The sequence below is a fragment of the Equus quagga genome, chromosome 2 (genome assembly GCF_021613505.1).
Source record: "Equus quagga isolate Etosha38 chromosome 2, UCLA_HA_Equagga_1.0, whole genome shotgun sequence".
NCBI classification, from domain to species: domain Eukaryota; kingdom Metazoa; phylum Chordata; class Mammalia; order Perissodactyla; family Equidae; genus Equus; species Equus quagga.
In genome coordinates, this window is record NC_060268.1 from 28945265 (window position 1) to 28966925 (window position 21661).

The following is a 21661-nucleotide window of genomic DNA, read 5'->3' on the forward strand; positions in this document are numbered from 1 at the left end:
TTCAAATTCTCTATTTCCTCTTGATTCAATTTTGGTAGGTTGTATGATTCTGAGAATGTATCCATTTCCTCTAGATTATCCAATTTGTTGGCGTATACCTTTTCATAGTATTCTCTTTTAATCCTTTTGAATTTCTAAGATGTCCATTGTAATTTCTCCTCTTTCTTTTTTCTTTCTTTTGTTTAGTGAGCAAGATTGGCCCTGAACTTACATCTGTTGCCGATTTTCTCTCTTTCTTTTTCTCCCCAGATCCCCAGTACGTAGTTGTATATCCTAGTTGTAAGTCATTCTAGTTGTTCTATGTGGGATGTCACCCAGCATGGTTTGGTATTTATTATGGATTTCTGGTTTGTGATTACCATGAAGTTCATATATATTAATGTATGTGTATAGCAATCTTTATTAAGTTGATGGTCTCTTTGGTTTGACCTTTTTCTAAAAGCTCTACTTTTTTACTCCCCTCCTCCTACGTTTTATGTTTTTGATATCATATCTAACCTGTTTGTGTGTGTGTGTGTATTCTTTACCCTCTTTTCATTGAAATAGGTAATTTTAGTCTTTTGACATTCATTTTATCTTCATAGGTGATTGATCTGCTACCTTGACTGTATTTTTGTCTTTACCAGTGATTTTATGACTTTTTTTTGGGATAATTTTCTTATTCCCATTTGTGGTTTTCTCTTTCCCATTAAATAAGTCCCTTTAGCATTTCTTGTAAAACTGTTTTATTGTTGATAAACCCTTTAATTTTTGCTTGTCTGGGAAACTCTTTTCTCTCTCCTTCCTTTCTGAATGATAATCTTGCTGGGATAATCTTGAGTATTCTCGGCTGTAGGTCTTTTCCTTTCATCACTTATATCTATGTATTACATGGGTCAGCTATGTCTTCTGATCTTGGAGAGGTGGCCTTATGTAAGAGATGCCTTATGAGGCCTGGCAGTATGCTTCCCTCTTGTCACCAGTTCCAAATATTCCAGGAGTGACCCCTGTGTGGGCTCTCTGTGTCCTTCTGTTGTGACAGGATTGCTCTTGCTGCAGGTGCCCAGGAAGTCTAGGCTGTCCCCCTGGTTGGCTGGTTGTAATACTTAACTGTATGTGGCTGCTATGGACCCTTCAATCCTTTTATTGGACATGGGGAGTCCAAGCACAGCTGGCTGCAAGGTCGAATAGCACATTCTTGTTGCAGTTTTTCTGTTAAGTGAGTAGGCCCCCAGTGTGGCTGATTGCTAGGTTCAGGGGCTTACAATTGCTGTAGGCCTCCAGCTTTCAAGGCTCTTGTCAGCTTTCTCAGGATTGTAGCTGAGTAGGCCTGGCCCCAGACATGGGAAGCACCCAATTGTTTCAGGCTTTGGAAGGTGGGGCCAATCCCTATGTGGCTGTTTGAGAAACACAAGACTTCTTCAGCTGACAAGTCTCACCACCCATAGGGCCACACACAGCATCAACACATTCCTGCCTCATGCACACATCCCTACCCCTGAAGCAGACCCAGTTGCCCCACTGCAGAGGTTCCACATACTCCACCAACTCCCCATACACTTCACCTGCTCCTCGTGCATGCCCTGCCCTGCAGAGGCAGACTCCCTGGCCTGGCTGTAGAGGTTCTAGGCACCTTGCCTCTGCAGGCACAGAAGTTGCCAAGGGCTTGTTTTGGTGGGGCCAGTCCCTAGGGCAGAGTGCCTGGCCTGGCTGAGCTGGATTAAATTGGTGCTTTAGTTGAGTGGGGAAGACCCTGGGCTAACAGATCAAAGGAAGCATTCCAGTGGCTTCTGCCAGCCTCTGTGTCAGCACACCTGTACTAGGTCACAATAATTGCTGCTACCAATGTCTCAGTCCCTGGAGCAGTCTCACCACTCACTGATATGCACCCAGAGCCTATCAGGTGAGTCTCTTTTCACCAAAGGACTATGTACCTTTGTTTCTCGTGATTTTAGATTGCTTTCCAAAATGGGTACATTTATGTGTGGGCCCTTCAAGAGCCAGCTTTTTTCCCCTTATGTTGGATAGCTTTTCTGGTGGTATTCCCTGTTGTTATCAGTAGCCAGCAAAACCAGATATTGTGAGACTCATCTCAGTTGAGACAATGCTTATGCTTATAGTGGTGACACTCCCCTGCTCAGGTTCCTCACTCCTCCAGGGAAGGCTGCATATCTTAGTATTGCTCTCAGCCAGTCATGAAGTGCTGTGGCTTGTGAAGGTGGCTTTTTTCTCTACAGAAGGAATTTATGCCTCTTCCATCTCAGTCAGGACTGTTCCTTGTTGTGGGGGATTCTTTTTATCCAGTTTTCAGTCCTCTCTCAGGGGTAATTGTTCCCAGAGTAGTTGCAAATTGCTTGTGTCTGTGGGAGGATATGAGTTCAGAGTCTGCCTACACTGCCATCTTGACAACCCTCCAATATTAAGATTTTTATGAGTTATTTTTACCATGTGTTCGGTGGCAATCTCTTTCCACTGAAGCACATTTATGAAACTAAAAGCACATTAAAATATGATCAAATACATGATGAATTTTGCTTTGCAGAAAAGGTCCATGAGATTCTGAATAAAACCAAGTCAGTTTGAGTTGGAAGATTATTCTTCCACTTGCATAAAGAGAGTCCTTGGGTTTTACAAAACCCATTCACAAGGTTTGGATCATTCTCATTCTACAAAAGAAATGACAGAGGGCAAATTTCATGTCCCTGTTGCGTAGGCTGTAGATGAGGGGGTTTAAAACTGGTGTCACTACAGAGTATATCAGTGTGATGATCTTATGCATAGCAACTGAGTTGCCAGAGGTGGGACTCACATACATCACCATTATGGTTCCATAGAATAGAGACACCACAACTAAGTGGGATCCACAGGTAGAGAAGGCCTTTTGCCGCCCAGATGAAGAAGGAACCTGAAGCACAGCTCTGAGCACCAGCATATAGGACCCAAGGATGTACAAAATGGTGAGGATGATGATAAGAGAGCTCACAGAATGGAATACGTGCTCTATAATGGGTGTAGGTTCACAGGACAATGCCATGAGTGGGTCCACATCACACAGAAAGTGATCAATGATGTTGGGACCACAAAAGGGTAGTTGTGAAATGAATAAAATAGGAATTGAATGTCCAAGGAAACCAAGGAGCCAGCAAAGAGACACCAGAATGGCGCAGAGCTGCCCAGTCATGATGGAGGGATAGTGCAGTGGATGGCAGATGGCTAGGTACCGATCGTAAGCCATGACGCAGAGGAAGAAGCATTCTGTTGTGCCCAGGGAAAAGAAGAAGTAGAATTGTGTGAAGCAACCAGAGAATGATATGGTCTTGGTTTTGGAAAGAAAATTGACCAGCATGTTGGGGACTGTACAGGTCACATACCAGATCTCCAGAAAGGAGAAGTTGGCCAGGAGCATGTACATAGGGGTATGGAGTCGGTGTTCCCACCTCACGGCACAAATGATGGCCATATTCCCAGTCAGAGTTAAGATGTAGACCAGCAAAATCATTGAGAAAAGAATGACCTGCATTTTCCAAGGACCAGGAAAGCCCAACAAGACAAACTGTGTCACAGTAGATATCCTTGACTTATTCATGGTCTCCAGACTGTGGAGAGAAAACAGATATATAATGACAAGTCACTTTGCTTCCAAGGCATGTAGACATTTTTTTAAGACAAGGAGTTTGATTCATGTAGGCAAAAGTGTTGAATATACTAAAACAAGACTGAATATATCCTGCCCTATCCTGGATAACCCATTTGCCCCTGGTTCTTTGTAAATGTACAATTCCAGGCAGCTTGACTTTGTCAGTGGACAAAATCAGTTAAATTTTATCTTCATTTGATATAAAGAATTCTTGAAATAGAGGCACAAATACGTTGTCTTATATCTAATTTTTTTTCAGCGAAAGCTGTTCATATATAGCAATTAGCGCTATTCACTTCAAAATGTGAGGATACCCATGCTATTATTTTAAAATAGATTTGAATCTGACACTTTTTACCAATTTGAATGTTTTGAGCTTTGACATTAAATCCGATTCTCTCCCTTTCTTTCTCTCTCTCTTGAGGTATTTCCATTAGGATGATTTATTTTCTATCATTTTTTTTCCCCAGGATACCAGAAGAAAGTCAACAAAGATGTTAAGATAATAACTCCTTTATATATTTTCCTATTTCCTATTTAAAGACATTCATATTGCACTACAACTGATTTACAATTTTTTTTAATCCTTTGTTTATAGTAATGAAACGTCACTATTATTCACTCCCTAATGATTAATTCACAATTATGATGCTGGCAATTTATAATGCTGCATATACATTTAAAATATATGTCATCAAGGATGAATATAATGTGAGATACCTATTGGAAAAGGAAATTAAAATCACCAAGCAATTCTCTTCTAAAGGTCTTCTTACTGCTGCCACAAGTTTCCCTTAAAATCCACTATTTGGAAGATTTTACTTTATCAATTTAAGAAATAGCCCAAGTTTTAAAAATAACAGAAAGCAAGGGAATCAAAGATGTTTCCAATATAATTATTTACCCATATTCCAAAATTTGCTCTTATTCTCCAAAGAAGATGTCTTTTTAAGAATCAAATACAACTCAGAGAAAAGAGCCCAATGATAGCTTTAACCTATTAGAATCTGCAGAAATTTTTTAACAAGATGCTTTTAAATTTTTTGACTAAGAGGAGAATTTTCCTTAAAAATATTTTAAATATAAATGGTATGTATAAAATATTTATAGTATTTACTGAACATAATCAAGTAGGAAAAAAGAAGCTTATATTCAGTGAGGTCATATTAAATAAGATAAATATATTTCTAATGATGCAGCTACTTTACAGACTCACTAAATTAGTAATGCATAAAGTGAATTATGAACCTACTCACCTGGAAGCAAATATAACCTTTCTATTGGGCTGGTTATGTTAAGGCAGGTTATAATCTTGTGAACAAAAAACCAAAAGACAAGGAAACTGAAAGATGAGGATAAATTCTTTTTAACTTTTAAAACTAGGATGATTATGAAGAGCAAATTAGCTTGCATTGATGATCATTTTGGTGAGACATTATGAAAAAATGGTTCCCCACTATGGGAACTCTGGCTTTCCAAGAAAAATGATGCAGAGATGCACTTACCCCTGGAATAGCAGCAATGACTTGAACTGAGATTCACAGACTTTGACTCAAAATCACAATGCACAAGATTTAGGTACATGTATTTGAGGTATAGACTACTCTCTTTTTTTGCTGAGGAAGATTTGCCCTGTGCTAACATCCATTGCCAATCTTCTTCTTTTTTTTTGCTTGAGAAAGATTAGCCCTGAGCTGTCATCTGTGCCAGTACTCCTCTATTTTTATATAGGTCACCACCACAGCATGGCTGATGAGTTGTGTAGGTCTGCATCCAGGATTCAAACCCTTGAACCCAGCCCGCCAAAGCAGAGTGAGCGAAACTGAATCACTATGTCATGGGGTCAGCTTCTAGACTACTCTTTTTGATATTAAAATAAAAAAAAAAAACCGTCACAGGAAACCTCTTAGTCAGCTGTAGGGAAAGCATGGTAAATGAATTTCACAGATAATTTCCAAAATAATTGTAAGAAGCAGTTCCTAATGTATTTAATATTAAAACTCCATGTGAATCTTATTCCTTATACAGACCAATTTGATTTTACCCTTAAATTTTTTTTAATACCACCTCTTCTGAAGGTGCAGATGAGTAATGGAATGGAGAAAGAGAGGAGGGCTGAAAGAGGAGGGTAAAAAACCAAAAATCCCTATTTCCTTTCGGTTTCAGTCCTAGTGGATAGAGCTAGTTCCATACTGTTCTGTTCAAAATATCTATAAAAGTCATATAATTTCTGGTGCCCCAGCCACTTCCTGAGAAGGGAAAGACCTGTGGATGACTTTGGCACCATTTAGTGTACTTATTTTGGAGAGACATGAGTGATCTAAATACTCTGAAAGATTTTCTTTTTGGTTCTTGAACTGAAAGAGAAACGAATATTCTTTGATGATCTCTTAAATATATTGAATGAACAAATGTATAGTTGAATAGGCCCACCTGTAGTGTATAATAGCAGCAATGTCCATCAGAGAAGATGTCTCCTGTATATCATGAAGCTTTCCTAGGACATCCTGGCGAGACCTATGATGGTCACAAAGGGGAGCTGGCAAAAATTCTCTCCTTCACTTGCTTTAATGTAGAAGCCCTGAGTGAGAGCCTCCTGCATGGCTTATTTCACTTCCCCTGCACCGTAAGATTCTAGTGGCCTATTTCCTACAGTGTGTGTTGAAATTATGTGCTGGTCTTAATTTATGTGTCATTTTAACCACTGCTGAGAATTCTTATGTATCTCTTCATATGATCCTATAAGTTTCCATGCTTTCTGTAGGGATCTTCTTACTTCTTGCCTGGGGATTTCATTAATATTTCTGATAAGTTGGCCCAAAGGGATTATTAGAAATAATGTGTGCCATCAACGGGACTCTATGGTCACTGTAAGCTTGTGTTTCTCAAACAGGGTATGTGATTTTGTGGCATGGGATACACAAATACCCTAATTAAATGTCTTCCTGAAGGGACAGTCGTACTCAGAGAAGATAATTTTTTATTACAGTGAGTATGTATGTACTATGGACCAGAAAGTATAATTTGTGATATTTTTAAAAATAATACTTTGAATTTCAAAGAGACACTGTCCCCAGATGCTTCAGATTTTCTGACCACTGTTGACAACATGTTTTGGTGGTAGAAACGTTTGAGAAACACTGTGCTAGATTACTTCATCACCTAGCACCAGCAGGCCTATCTTCCTGGTATACCTAATTTCATTCTCAGTATGGCTATAACTGAAAGATTGTACTCTCATTTTAAGTAGATTGGCCTCTCAGCTTATGGCTTTCCTGTTTCAGCATGGAGTTTGGGCACAAAAATGGGATTTGTTCTTAGTATAATTTTCTCTGAATATTTTTCTGACTAAGACTTTGCCTATAGCCTTCTGAGAGGCATAAAATATGTTTAGGGCATTGTTATTCTACATTACAAGTGGTACTGGGGATGTCACAATTGATTTGGGGAGGAAGCGCTATGAGTAAAGATGCTCACTTAGGAGAAGGTAAAAGAAGAAGCTTGGTCATTGTGAAGTGCAGGGCTTAGACAGTGGGTCAGTTGGAGAGAAGGCTGAATGGAGCAGTCCACTGAGTGGGGGCTTTGAATGGTAAGAAGTGTTTGTACTTTATCTCTAAGTGCTAGAAGTCTGAATCATACTCTGTTTTTGATGTGAAAGCCTCAAACAATGGAAGATGTCCACTTCTAGGTGCTTTTTTTGGTGGCCTCTTGATTCATTGCCTTTCAGAATATTTATTTTCTGAATTTAGAAGATTGCACCCTCCCTTGAAAGGCTTCAGGTACATATGTACTTGATTCCTTCCACCAGCTAAGATTAAGCCAGCAAAGATAAATCACAGAAACAGAACATATATATAATAACACCATATAATTATTCAGTGAGATCACACATGTTTAAAATATTTTATTGAGGATTTATCATCAATGAGCTGAACTTGAACTGCTAAGGAACTGTGAGAAATAAGTCTGTCTTTACCTAAGTATGAGGCAGAACATGACTAATTCTCTATTGTTGTTATAAATAACTAAAGTCAGAAGTGACAAATTCTGCTTCTATTTCAAAGATGTCTCAATTTTGGTTAATTTTTAATCCCAGGACTTTCTTTAGGGCATCTTTCATGTCTTTGTTTCGCAGACTATAGATTAGGGGATTTAAGAACGGAGTCACTGCTGAGTATACCAAAGTGATTATCTTTTGCATTCCTGCTGGGTTCCCTGATGTTGGGCTCACGTACATCACCATAAGGGTTCCATAGAATAGAGACACCACCATGAGGTGGGACCCGCATGTGGAGAAAGCTTTAGTTCGACCAGCACCAGAGGGAACACGAAGCACAGCTCTCAGTACTAGAGTGTAAGATCCCAAAATGGAAAGGAAGGGTCCAAAGATAATGATTGAGTTGAAAGTGTAACACATAAGCTCAGTGAAAGGAGCATGAATGCAGGCTAGTGCAAACAATGGGCCTGGGTCACACACGAAATGGTCAATGATGTTGGGTCCACAGAAGGGAAGTTGGGAGATAAGAACAATGGGGACTGGATAGCAGAGAAATCCACTCACCCAGCAAACACAGACCAGCATCACACAGAACTTCCCAGTCATGATGGAGGGGTAATTTAATGGGCGACAGATGGCCAGGTACCGATCATAAGCCATAACTGACAAGAAGAAACACTCTGTTGTACCCAGTGAAAAAAAGAAATAGAATTGGATGAAGCAACCAGTGAAGGAGATGGTCTTGGTCTCAGAGAGGATGTTGACCAGCATATTTGGGACAGTGGAGGAAATATACCAGATCTCTAGGAAGGCAAAATTTCCCAAGAAGATGTACATGGGCGTGTGAAGCCGCCTGTCCCATTTCACTGCACAGACAATAGCCCCATTCCCCAGCAGCGTCAGGAGATAGACCACCAGGATTAATGAGAAGAAGAAGTTCTGCATCTTCCTTTGACCAGGGAAACCCAGGAGGACAAACTCAGACACAAAATGCATTGTTGTGTTCTGGGATCCCAAAGCTGTTAGAGAAACAGAAGGAACCAAGGAGTGAATGATAACATTTGTAGGTTTAGTAATAAATTGCTTAAAAACGTACAAAGTATTTTTACGTACATTATCGCATTTAGTATTCCTAATAACCCTTTGATCTGTAGGGCGGTGTGCTTTATCCTTCTCCTTTACAGATAAGGAAATTGAAGTTAAGAGAGATTTAAGGGTTTACTTAAATGTGCAGTGCCATTAACTCCTAGATACCCTGGCCCATTTGGAGATCAGTTTGAACTAACTCCACTTCTTTTCAAATATTCTAAATTTGAATATGTTTTCTTTTGGAGACTGCTATTTTCTCTGGCTTGTTTCCCCCTAAGCTGCACTTGGGGGGGCTTTACATCATGACCGGGCTCTTGAGGTACTTTCCAGCTAGGTATTTCAATTTCTCTAGTATGTAAAACCATGTGCTATCGTTTTTGCTAGGAATTAAGCCCTGAACACCATAACTTCGCCATTCATCATCTTGCTGTTACCTAAATTAAATAATGAGTAGAAGGGTCACCTTAGGATAGGCTGAGACCAGAAAGATCTTTCTCATAGTGGCTGAATTAGGAGTTGAGAGTTGAGACGGGACTATAAACTTGGACATTTTGCCAACAACTTTCCTAAGGCTATTGGCCCATGCTTATTTCTATGTCCTAAAGTTTCCTGGGTAAATTTCAAGATACTTGGTTTGGTAAGCCACCATCAATATTTTAAATTTAGTAATATATTGACTACAAATGAAGGATAATTGACCATATTATTTATTGATGTCACTGTTAAGATACTCACAAAATTGCATCCTTATGCCATTTATACAGTCTTCAGAATGACAGAGGCCTGCTTCTCAGTATTTGATCAGACCTGGAGCAAACTCAGGATAAATCTTTTATTGTCAAGGTAACTTTGGATATTTGTATTAACTAACAGTATTTTTAGAATGATGAAAAAGTTCTGTCTAATAAACACAATTTTTATGAAAATCTAAATTTTGTCCGTTATTTAGTTCAAAGAACTGTAATTATGATGACCATATGTATAAAAATTTCTCTGACAGTTGTAATTTCAAATACAATTCCCATAACTATACTTGTATTTGCCAGACCATGTGCTGTAATTCTTGGTTGGAAAATGTAGTTACTGGGCTTGCATTAAAAAAAAATTCAATTCTGAATTTAAATTGCAGCACATTATCCATTTACTTATTCATTTAGACATTTAACAAATGTTTATTCACTGTTTGTTAAATTCCTTGTAGAGTACAAAGTTCTGGAGTACAATGGTAAACATGAAAAATAAAATTTCTTCCCTTTGGAACTTCTTGTTTATAAAAGCAACCAGGACTGCTACCTACATCTGTACAGTCATGTTTCTGTGTGATGGGGGCTTCCGTGAGCTATATGCTGTGGGCCTGAAAAAAGATATTTATTCCAGTTAGGAATAACTTAGATAAATCTATGTAGTGAGATTAGTAGCATGTAGCAAACTTTATTTGACATAAATGAGATATTTTGGGCTTTTCAAAACAGTAGACAGAGACATGAGACATGACTTATTCTACCCCCAGGTCAGGAAGTTCTTGGCACCAAGAAGAGAAATACAATTCCAATTCTTCGTTTTTGACCTGGACCCAGACCTCATAAGTCTTAACTCCCGCTTGGTCACTTGACTTCATAATGTCCATGACCTTTTTACATTTATGTTTCAGTGAAATTTTAGTTAGCCTTATAATACATAATCAGAAAAAAATGGATAAATGAACTTCACAGGTAATTTGAAATCTCACTGCATACCTTTCTATTGCTTCTCCCTCCAAAGTACATCTATTAGTAGCTCAAATGGTGAATTTAAATCCACCCTTTTCATCTTTCTCTTCACTTTAAGTGTTATAATAAATTAGTTGGAGAGAAGAAGAGGAACGAGGAGCCTGGATAATCCATTCTGTAGGAACTGAAAAGGAAGCCAGATCTTCCTCCATAACCACAACCACTTGCTTGGGATTTAAAGCCACTTTCCCAGGAAAGAGCACTTTTAAAATTATAAGTGCAGAGATTCTTCTTCTTATAAATACTTATATTTTTAAGGTTAAGCTGCAGATGAATCCAAGGGACAACAGAATCTGCTGGCCTACTTCTTTCTTAGTTTCCACTTGCCACTTGTCACTTTCCAACAACTGTGAAAAAATAAGAACAGCCTGCTTTAATTGCTCTTGCTGAAGGATATTTGCCAATCAAAACTTAGATATCAGAAGCAAAGTGGCACAAGACTCAGGTTGCATTCTAACTGAAGGAAATTTAATGCTCCCCCTTCCCCCAATATCCAAGACATTTGAGCACTATTTTCCCTAAGTGAGTTGTATACTGAGAGCTCTGTGATACCAAAGTGAGTCCTTATTGGGACTATATTACCCCTAGCACTCTTCTGAGTGTGTTGAGAGAAAAGAACTGCAGGGCTAACATGTTGTTCGTACAAAGAACAAAGGAACATAGAATTAATGAATTTACAGAAGAACCAGCATGCTCTTAGTAGCTGACAGCAGTGGATGTACAGAGGCAGTGATGCACTGATGCAGGCAGAGTTTCTGTACATACCTGATGGTGTTTCTGGCTCCAGAAGGAAGATGTGAGTGAAACTCCAGTTACAAGACTGTTCTCATAATACAATCTAAAAGATCATTTGTGGATGGAGAGCAGTATTTGTGGCTCCAGAGTCTTGCTTCCTTTAGTATTCTGAACAAAATGAAATGTATCTTTCATGTCAGTGATTATTAAGAGTTTACAAGTCTCTCCTGACTAGGATCCACAGCTCCCCAGTGTGTTCACTGGGAGGCACCAATTCCTTGTGCACGTGTTTCTGTGTGTGCATCTAATCCTACTTATATTTGTTTATATTTCCTCCATCGGTTTGACTGTTGAGACACAGTGGTCAGGATAAATATCCAAGAGGGGCTAGGAAATATTTCCTCTTTGTGGAGGGATCCTTCCTTTAAGGAAGTGATCTGCCTGGGGAGCAGGGTAGTTTAGAAGAGTGAGAGGGACATGTTAATGGGAGAGAAGAGAAGGAGAAAGAACGTGTGTGTTTGATCTTCTCTCCAAAATAGACCTGGTTTATTCTTGGTCCCATATATGTAAGCACTTAAATTAAACAAAATTGTTGTCTATACATATTTTACTTAATTTTATTATATTCAGCATAAGGCAAAGAATCTACTTTTTCAATTTTAAGTATAGCTTGAACACATTTAGTTGAAAAAATTTAGTCTTCTATAAAAGTAGATTTGTAATGTTGTTGACTTACATGATGCAATATTAGTGAAAGTGAAAGTTTTGCACTGAAGTCGCTCAGAGGTGGGAAGTATGAAGTTTTTTCATTGATTTCAGGGGCAGGAGAACAAAGAAGATGAGGAAGAGAATTTGAGGGGGAGATGAATTCAATCATGGCAAGAGTTAAAGTAGAGAATATTACTGAGTTTAGGAGTGAGACTGTATAAGGACAGAGCAGGTTCTCAAAAATGTAGTCCCTGTCCTAGCAGTATTAACATCACTTAAGCACTTGTTAAATTGCAAGTTCCCAGGCTCCACCCTGACCTAGTGAGTCAGAAACTCTGAGTGTGGGGCCCAGCGATCTGCTTTAACAAACTTTCTGTGTGTTTCTGATGCGTGCAGAAATCCGAGAACCACTATGTAGATGATAGAGCATTAGAGTCTGGGTTAAGGATGGGTATGTTTGAAACAGCTTCTAAGTTTGAGGGGATTTCATTAAGGTCAGAAACTAATTGAGGATGGTTGGAGACAGGGTTAAAAATGGTATTTGTATGGAAAATTGGAACTTGAGGCTGAGTTATAGGTGATGTTGTATCTGTAAAAGCAGGATTGGATTCAAGAATCTGGGAGGCTTTGGGCGGCCGGCTCCGTGGCCGAGTGGTTAAGTTCGTACGCTGCGCTGCGGCCGCCCAGGGTTCGGATCCTGGGCGTGGACATGGCGCCGCTTGTCAGGCCACGTTGAGGTGGCGTCCTACATCCCACAACTAGAAGGTCGTACAACTAAGATATACAACTGTGTACGGGGGGGTTTGGGGAGATAAAGCAGAAAAAAAATAGATTGGCAACAGTTGTTAGCCCAGGTGCCAATCTTTAAAAAAAAAAAAAGAATCTGGAAGGCTTTGGAAAGAGGCCTGGAATAGGTAGGGAAATGGTTGAGGAGATTATTCAGACATTATATGAAAGTGAGTGACCTGCTATAAAAAGAGAGCACTGGGTGTTGGCAGAGTTGAACCTAAAGAGGAAGAGTTGGGATAATAGATAGACAAGTAGGACACAGAAAATCTAGGTCCTAGCTTGAGTGTTTTCACTTATTAGCCATAAGAGATTGGTGGAGCTAATTTCTTTAAATATTAGCTACATACTCACCTTGCTTGTGTACTCCATAGGGCTGATAGAATGAGATGAGATAATAGTTATGAACATACTTTGTACATGTCTATATAGTCATAATATGATTAAATGTGGTTTAAGAGCCCCAGAAGTGGATTCCTGACTTTCCTTTATCTCTTAAGTTTGTCATTGAAAACATCATTCTAGCATTAGAGTTTCTTTTATTAGGGTCTAAGAGGACTTTCCATTTGTTTTGGACAAGTGAGCTCCCTGGTTTGTCCCCTCCCCAAACATATATCCTCAAGGACAGATTACAAAGATACAAATTCCTTTAAAAAGAAACTTTTTTTTTTGGTACGCTAACATTGGTTTATAACATTATATAAATTTCAGGTGTACATCATTATATATTTCGACTTCTGGGTAGATTACATCATGTTCACCACCCAAAGACTAATTATAATCAATCACCACACACCTGTGCCTAACCACATGCAACCACCAATCTAGTCTCTGTTGCTATGTGTTTGTTTGTCGTTGTTTTTAGCTTCTACTTATGAGTGAGATCATATTGTATTTGACTTTCTCCCTCTGACTTATTTCTCTTAGGATAATACCCTCAAGATCCATCCATGTTGCCACAAATAGCTGGATTTCATAATTTCTTATGGCTGAGTGTTATTCCATTGTGTATATACCACATCTTCTTTATCCATTTGTCCCTTGATGGGCATCTCGGTTGCTTCTGAGTCTTGGCTATTGTGAATAATGCTGCGACGGTTATAGGGATGCATGTATCTTTATGCATACTTGTTTTCAGGTTCTTTGGATAAATACCCAGCAGAGGAATAGCTGGATCATGTGGAAGATCTATTCTTAATTTTTTGGAGACTCTCCATACTGTTTTCCATAGTGGCTGCACCAGTTTGCACTTCCACCAGCAGTGTATGAGGATTCTAAGGTGAGATTTTTTATTAAGACTTCTTCTTAGTATATGGTATTGGGCAGGCTTCCCCAGAAATTCAGATAAAATATTATTTTTCTTTTTCCTATATATATTTATTTTTGATTGCAGTAACATTGGTTCATAACATTATATAAATTTCAGGTGTACATCATTATATTTCAATTTCTGTGCAGATCACATCAGGTTCACCACTCAAAGACTAATTACAATCCATCACCACACTCATGTGCCTAGTCACCTCTTTCACCCTCCTCCCACCCCTTTTCCCCTCTGGTAACCACCAATCCAATCTCTGTTTCTATGTGTATGTTTGTCATTGTGAAGCATTCTTTATTGTGGCCTAGAAGGTTCTAGGTGATCTGATCCTGCCTACCTCTTGAGCTTCATATATAATTTTCCTTCTGGATAGCGCAGTCAACCTTTTCCTGTTCTTTGAAAACCCCAAACTTTTACCTGTATTTACATGGGATTTATTCCCCTAGATCTTGGCATGGCACATTCTCTTGCTTTGAAATATCACCTCCTTACAAAGGCATTCTATGACCATCTGTCTAAATTATTCCTTATCTTACCCCAACATTTTCTATATTCATAGTCTTCATTTTTTGTTTTATTGAGATAAATTGACAGCTAACTTTATATTAGTTTCAGATGTGCAACATAATGATTTGATATATGTATATATTGCAAAATGATCACATCCTTCGCATCTAGTTAACATGCATCACCACACATGGTTAGAATTTCTTTCTTTCTCCTTTATTCTCTTTAGACTACTCATGACTACTGGAATTATAGATTTATGTGTTTACCTCTTATTATCTGCCTCCCTCACTAGAATGTAAGTTTCACAGAGGCAGGGACTTTATCTTTTACATTAATGTAATTCAGGGCACATCATAGAGGTGAAAAGTGATTATTGAATGAATGAATGAAATGTATTCACTTCAGATGCCAACCAACCAATTTACTTTTGAGCAAATTGTTGGGCCCATCACCTGGGCTGCCATCAAATTCCTCTGCGTCTGTCTTCATCTCAGTATATTAGAATCACCAGCGATTGCCCTCTGTCTGTTTTTACCTCTGTGGGGCTGTGTGCTCAACTCAATCTTCCCTCATGTAAAACTAAATCCAAATTTTAGTGCCACTACATGCCAATATTCTTTCAAAATGTAAACCTATTTCCAAGTATCTTAATTATCTTTCACAAGTAGGAAAAGTTAAGATGAATGTAATCTATTTCTTATTTTATAAGTGTAGAATTTGAAAACTGAGGAAAAAAAGAAACTTCTGCTGTTCTCGTGAGTTTTTCAGTCACTTATAGTACTCACTGTAACTTCTTTCACTTTTCTTAACTAATATAAGATTTTTATTTCTTTGTTTATGTCATATATCTATTTAAAATAGTGACTCTATAAGATCAGTCTGTGGACTGGTGCTGGTCTTGATGCATCAGAATTACCTGAGTAACATTAAAATAGAAATTTCTGGAGTCTACTTCAAAGATTGTGATTTAGGAGATTTGGAGAAAGTCCTAGGAATCTGCTTTTTTTAAGAGCTCCTCAAATAATTATGAAACAGAAAGTTTTGAGAGACAGTGTTTTAGATCATTATTAGTCATTTGGATACCAATTAAATAAAAATTTTGGCTCAGTTATGATTTATTAATTGGCACTAATTTCTTTTAATATGAGCTAGAAAGGGATGAATATTCTTCTTTTCTACCAGGAGCAGAGCAGAGATCATTTGGTCAGAAAAACCAAGGGTGAGAATGGAGATACTTAGTAGAGGTCAAAAAAGCGTGAATTCGGGGAACACGTAAGTGATCACAGAAAAAAGGATAAGCAGTTATTGGAGGTCAAGGTAGGCTAAAATTCAGAAATCGGGGGCATTCAATTCAAGTTGCTATCTATTAAGTCCCGACTGAAGGCAAGGTCTAGTTTAATTGATGTACTATTGTTCATTATTGACCTGGCAGAAATGGATGAATTTGGGTCTGCATGTCAGGGTGCAAATGAATAAAGACCTATTGTTTAAGTGGGAATAGAAATAGGGAAAAATAACAATTCTAATCTTGGCCCATTCATAAGCTCTCATTTACTTTGACTAATTTTTGTGCACACCTGAATTTTTCTCAAGGCAGCCTTCATGTCCTTGTTTCGGAGACTGTAGATCAGTGGGTTTACAAGTGGGGTCACTGATGAGTACAACAAGGTTACAACCTTCTGTATGCCAGCTGGATTTCCAGAGGTTGGGCTGATGTACATGATCATGATGGTTCCATAGAATAGAGACACTACAGCCAGGTGGGAACCACAAGTGGAGAAGGCCTTACGTCTGCCAGCTGCTGAAGGAACATGCAACACTGCCCTGAGGACCAGGATGTAGGACCAAAGGATGAAAAAGAAGGTGATGAAGATAATAAGAGAGCTCAGTATAGAACAGGAAAGCTCAATTCCAGGGGCAGGGATGCAGGACAGGGCCAGAAGAGGACCAGGGTCACAAACAAAGTGGTCAATGGTATTGGGGCCACAAAAGGGGAGTTGTGTGATAAAATAGATAGGGACCAGATAGCAGAGAAAGCCCATTACCCAGCAGAGGACCACCAAGTTTGTGCAGAGATGACTGCTCATGATAGTAGGATAGTAAAGAGGCTGACAGATGGCCAAGTACCGATCAAAAGCCATGAGGGGCAGTAAAAAGGTCTCAGTAATGCCCATGGAAAAGAAGAAGTAGAACTGGAGGAAGCAGGCAGTGAAAGAGATGGTTTTGGTCTCAGATAGGAAGTTCCTTAACATATTGGGAACAGTGGTGTTGATGTAACAGATCTCCAGGAATGAGAAGTTGGCCAGCAGAATATACATGGGGGTGTGGAGTCTGCGATCCAGCTTCACTGCACAGACAATGGCCCCATTCCCCATCAGTGTCAGGATGTAGGACACAGAGAAAAGCACGAAGAGGAGGACCTGAACCTCTCTGGAGCAGGGAAAACTCAGGAGTATGAATTCAGTCACCGTATTGACTCCTGACACATTCATGGCTTCCTAAGGGGTGAAGAGGAAAAGATGACAAAGACAAAAATGACGTTATTCCCTAATGCTCAGGAATATTTTTATTTAGAGATGCCTAAGTCCCTCAGATTCTATTATTCTATTAAATAAATAATGTAACTATATTGCTGAAGATTGCCAAACTTTGAGAGTGCTGGATGTTATCAGACTTTGAATCTTCGTACTCTCTCTTTCCTCTTTCAGTATTTTCTCCAATCCAGTAAAAGACAGGCTCTTATGTAATAAGCAATTGGAGAAAGTTAATGGCAGTACTTACAAATGTAAGTAGATATGAAAATCGTGTATTTACATCTGTGGAATAAGATACAGAGAACCTTAATATTGAACACAGAGTTTCAAATACTTGTATCTTTGGAATTAGAGACACAAATATTAGGCATCTGAAGAGGAGAGGGAGGAAGGTAACAAATAACACACTGAAACGTTTATGCATTTCACTTTTATTCTACATCAGTGTCAGAATTATAAGTATTGGTGTCTTAAGGTCGTCTGATAATCTAGACAAAAAGTGTCAAATGTGCCATAATTTCTTCAGGGTTCATTATGGTTTGTTAACTCAAGGAAACTTTAAAAGTACGGATATCTACATAATGGCTTTCAATTTGGTTCTGTCTTTTACCAGTTGGATTAAAATACTTCTGTAAAATCTTGGTCTAGGTTAATACTAGAAAAATACAGAAAAAGTGAGCAGTGGGTCTGGCATATTAATTAAGGACTTTTGCCTGAGATGTCAGGATTCCTAGAAAGGCCTCTATTCTTCTGGTTTATGGGTGTTGCCCCCATCCTGTTATAGATGTGGAAGATTGGAGTAGGTTTGGGAAGTGGACAGAGAATATTTGTGAAAACTTCCTTCTCTGAGTTAGACTTAGTCTTGGACATTGTGTGACTTCCATGGTGAGAAAAGCAAAACAAAGACAATAAAGTAACCTACAATTCTGTTGTCAGTAATTTGGTCTTAATTTAGTAATTTATTTTAGGACCTCCTCCATTAGTGAGGAACAGTCATCATTTGGACCTAAATGACCCAAAGTGACATGATCGAGTGACAGAATTTATTCAGGAAAATATAAGTGCAGAATGCAGACTCAGACACTTTTAATAAAAGTATTCTAGCTAAGAATATTCATTAATTTATTGAAAATGTGTTACTGTCCAGATCACATGATGTCATAGATTTAAGGATGCTCTTGATAATTGCAATTAGTGACACGAAAGATGAAAGAAATTCACAATTTTCCATGTCACACTTAACTGTAAGCCTCCTCTTCAGTCTATGAATAGATCATGTTTGGCACAGCAAAGCTGTGAGTAATCTTTCCGTAGCAGGAGTTCAGTGTAACCCAGAAGCCCAAGAAACCGTGAGGAAAGAGTGAAAACAGCAAGAAATATTTGGGGACTAATGTATATGAAGATGCAAATGGTTTTGTAAACCACGTGGGAGTGAACTCACCAATCTGGAGTGCTCTGTCATCTTGTTGTTCTCCCTCTTTGGAATGGCCGATCGTCTGCTCTGTGGCAGAGCCAAACATGGCTAAAAATAGGGAGAGCTGAAGTTTTTTTCTGCCCTGCTCCTCATAGCCGCTTTTTCAGCCATTTCTAGATGTCACTTCGCTAACATACTGTTCCCCCAAAGACCTGGTTCTGACTGGGTGCACCTCCTGATTAACAAGGACAGAATTTACGTACTACTGGGGCTCCTTCCTCATCTTCTTCTCTCTCATTTCCCTGATTCCTAGCCCTCCTAGTTGTAAAATGAATCTTATTACATTAATTCATGTAAGATGAAGTGCTATTGTATTTATAGCCGCACAAAATAAGGCAAAGCAAAAAGGCACACCTCAGAGCTGTCCTATACTTGTATCTCTTCTGAATCCATCTCCTCATAAAACTGGTAGGTCTGACATGTAATCTTCGGTTTTCACTGCAACAAAAGGCAGGCAAGATGGAGGGCATGGCATCCTTGGCAACCAGCAACCCAGAGGGGGGCTTACATTTGGACACTGATATTGGTTTGGAGAGAAATTGGTGTATTTGCTGCATAACAGAGACATATGTATGTTGCTTTGTAACCTATGTCTTGTTTTTCCAAAGGTATATAGTCTCCTAAGAATTCCAAAAGTGAGAATTCATGAGGGAAGATTGTCCATCATATCCCAAGTGGTTCCTTCCCTCAGGAGCCCATTAATTGGCCTTTGGGACCCAGTTTCTACAGTGGTGATCAGATTAGCTCATGCTAATTCTTAGAGCAGATGTTAATTTTGTTCTATAGACAGGTTACGGTTATGATGGTGCAAACACTACAGCAACACCAGCTTAGCTGAAGCATGAGGTTTTTGCTTTTCTTCATATTCCTTTCATTCAATTTTATTCATTTTTTTTGTCTGTCTGCAAGTTTTGGACTCTCTTATCTATCAGTATCAGAGTTATGACATCTGAATTCTCATTCTCTTTCCTATTGACTCATTCAATGGCTTGAAAAGGGTTCTTCCCTTTTTTTTTTTGTAAAAAGATTTCTCTCCTGGGTCAGCTCTGTGCTTTTAGTATGATAGTGATAAATAAATTACCATTTCATGGTGAAGAGGTCCTGGAGCAGAGATTGTGGGGCATTTGGCGAAATGCCAAAGTTCTAGAAGCTACCTTCCCATTTTCAGGTTATTTCAAACTGTTTTTAGCAGATGTCCCTGGAAGTTGACATGATGGTTGAAATTTTCTTGCTTCTAAGTAAGGCGTTGCTGAGAGAGATGACAAACTCTTGGACTCCTTTGTTTTTATTACTTATATGTGCATGTGGGTGCACATGCATATGAGTATGTATGTACTTAGATCAGATATTTAACAACATTTTTCTTCTATTATTGGTTTAGAGCCATCTCTAATGAGACTTAACTCTTGTTCATAACTTACTATTCCCTATGTCCATAGCACTCAGTGCGCAAAAAGAATTTTTTGGGTTATGACCTGAACTTGCTTATTTTATAATAATTGTTTCTGTAAAGTAGAAATGTTTTTGTTTTTTAAATGGTAGCAGCACTTTTTCAGTCATGAATATTGATATCTTAAGATGCACAATCATCCAGAATTATTTATTCATTGCAAGCTTTTGGTGTTTGAAGGCGTGAAGAGAATTTTCTTCACACTAAGTTCTCCCAAAATTATGATTAGACAGAAAGAATTTATATAACTTTCGTAAGGTGGATGGTGCTGTGCCAGATACTTGAACTGAAGTATTAAGCTACAGAATTTAACAGGAGGGAGTTGAGGAGCGCTTTTGATCTTTTAAAAAAATCTATGTATATGTTCAAATACATAATAAAGTTCTCCCTCTTGGTGAGGAAAGAGATTTGTGAAATATTCCCTTATTTTATTTTTTCCAGTTTTATTTAAGTATAATTATCATATTACATTGTGTAAGTTTAAGGTGTAAAACATAATGATTTGGTATACGTATATATTGTGAAATTATTACCATGCTAAGTTTAATTCACATCCATAACCTCACATAGTTACAAAATTTTCTTTTTCTTGTGATGAGAACTTTTAAGATATACTCTCTTAGCAATTTTCAAATATGCAATTAAAATATATTGTTAACTATAGTCATCATGCTGTACTTTACATCCACAGAACTTATATGTCTTATAACTGGAAGCTTGCATATTTTGACTACCTTCACTCATTTCCCCCACCCTCCACCCCTGGTAACCACCAATCTGTTCTCTGTTTCTATAACTTCTTTTTTTTTAAGATTCCACATATAAGTGAACTTCTTTTTTTTTAAGATTCCACATATAAGTGAGAGTGTACAGTATTTGTCTTTCTCTGTCTGACATATTTCACTTAGCATAATGCCCTCAATGTTCAACCATTTTGTCACAAACAGCAGGATTTCCTTCTTTTTCATGGCTGAATAATATTTTATTATATATATACACATCACATTTTCTTTATCTGTTCATCCATCAATAAACACTTAGGTTGTTTCCATGTCATTATGTTACATTACACTATTTCCATTGTAAATAATGCTGCAATGAACTGGTGGTGCAAATATTTTTTTTCCCATATACCCCCAGAAGTGGAATTGCTGGATCATATGGTAGTTTTACTTTTAATTCTTTGAAGAACTTCCATACTGTTTTTCATAGTGTTTGTACCAATTTACATTCCCATCAACAGGGAAATGTACATTGCATTCCCTTTTCTCCACATTTTCATCAGCACTTATCTCTTGTCTATTTTATTATTATTATTATTATTATTATTATTTCAAGGAAGATTAGCCCTGAGCTAACATCTGCCACCAATCCTCCTCTTTTTGCTGAGCAAGACTGGCCTTGAGCTAACATCCATGCCCATCTTCCTCTACTTTATATGTGTGGTGCCTGCCACAGCATAGCTTGCCAAACAATGCCATGTCCTCACTTGGGATCCAAACCGGCGAACTCCAGGCTGCTGAAGTGGAATGTGTGAACTTAACTGCTGCACCACAGGGCCGGCCCCTGTCTCTTGTCTTTTTGATAAAAGCCATTCTATCTGGTGTGAGGTAATATCTCATTGTGGTTTTGATTTGCATTTCCCTGGTGATTAGTGATGTTGAGTATCTTT

The 21661-nt window shown here is 38.4% G+C and overlaps 3 protein-coding genes across 3 annotated transcripts; all 3 read right to left on the reverse strand.

Annotated features, from left to right (window-relative positions):
* Positions 1-2620: 2620 nt before the first annotated feature.
* LOC124236021 (olfactory receptor 11H7) lies at positions 2621-3577 on the reverse strand. The gene has a single exon (XM_046654640.1). The coding sequence runs from the start codon at positions 3563-3565 to the stop codon at positions 2621-2623; it is 945 nt and encodes a 314-aa protein (XP_046510596.1). The 5' UTR covers positions 3566-3577.
* Positions 3578-7685: 4108 nt separating this feature from the next.
* On the reverse strand, positions 7686-8666 carry LOC124236016 (olfactory receptor 11H6). The gene has a single exon (XM_046654636.1). It carries the CDS (start codon positions 8607-8609, stop codon positions 7686-7688), a length of 924 nt encoding a protein of 307 aa, XP_046510592.1. The 5' UTR covers positions 8610-8666.
* A 7412-nt stretch (positions 8667-16078) lies between these two features.
* Positions 16079-17023, reverse strand: LOC124236013 (olfactory receptor 11H6-like). Its single transcript, XM_046654633.1, has one exon. The coding sequence runs from the start codon at positions 17021-17023 to the stop codon at positions 16079-16081; it is 945 nt and encodes a 314-aa protein (XP_046510589.1).
* Positions 17024-21661: the final 4638 nt, after the last annotated feature.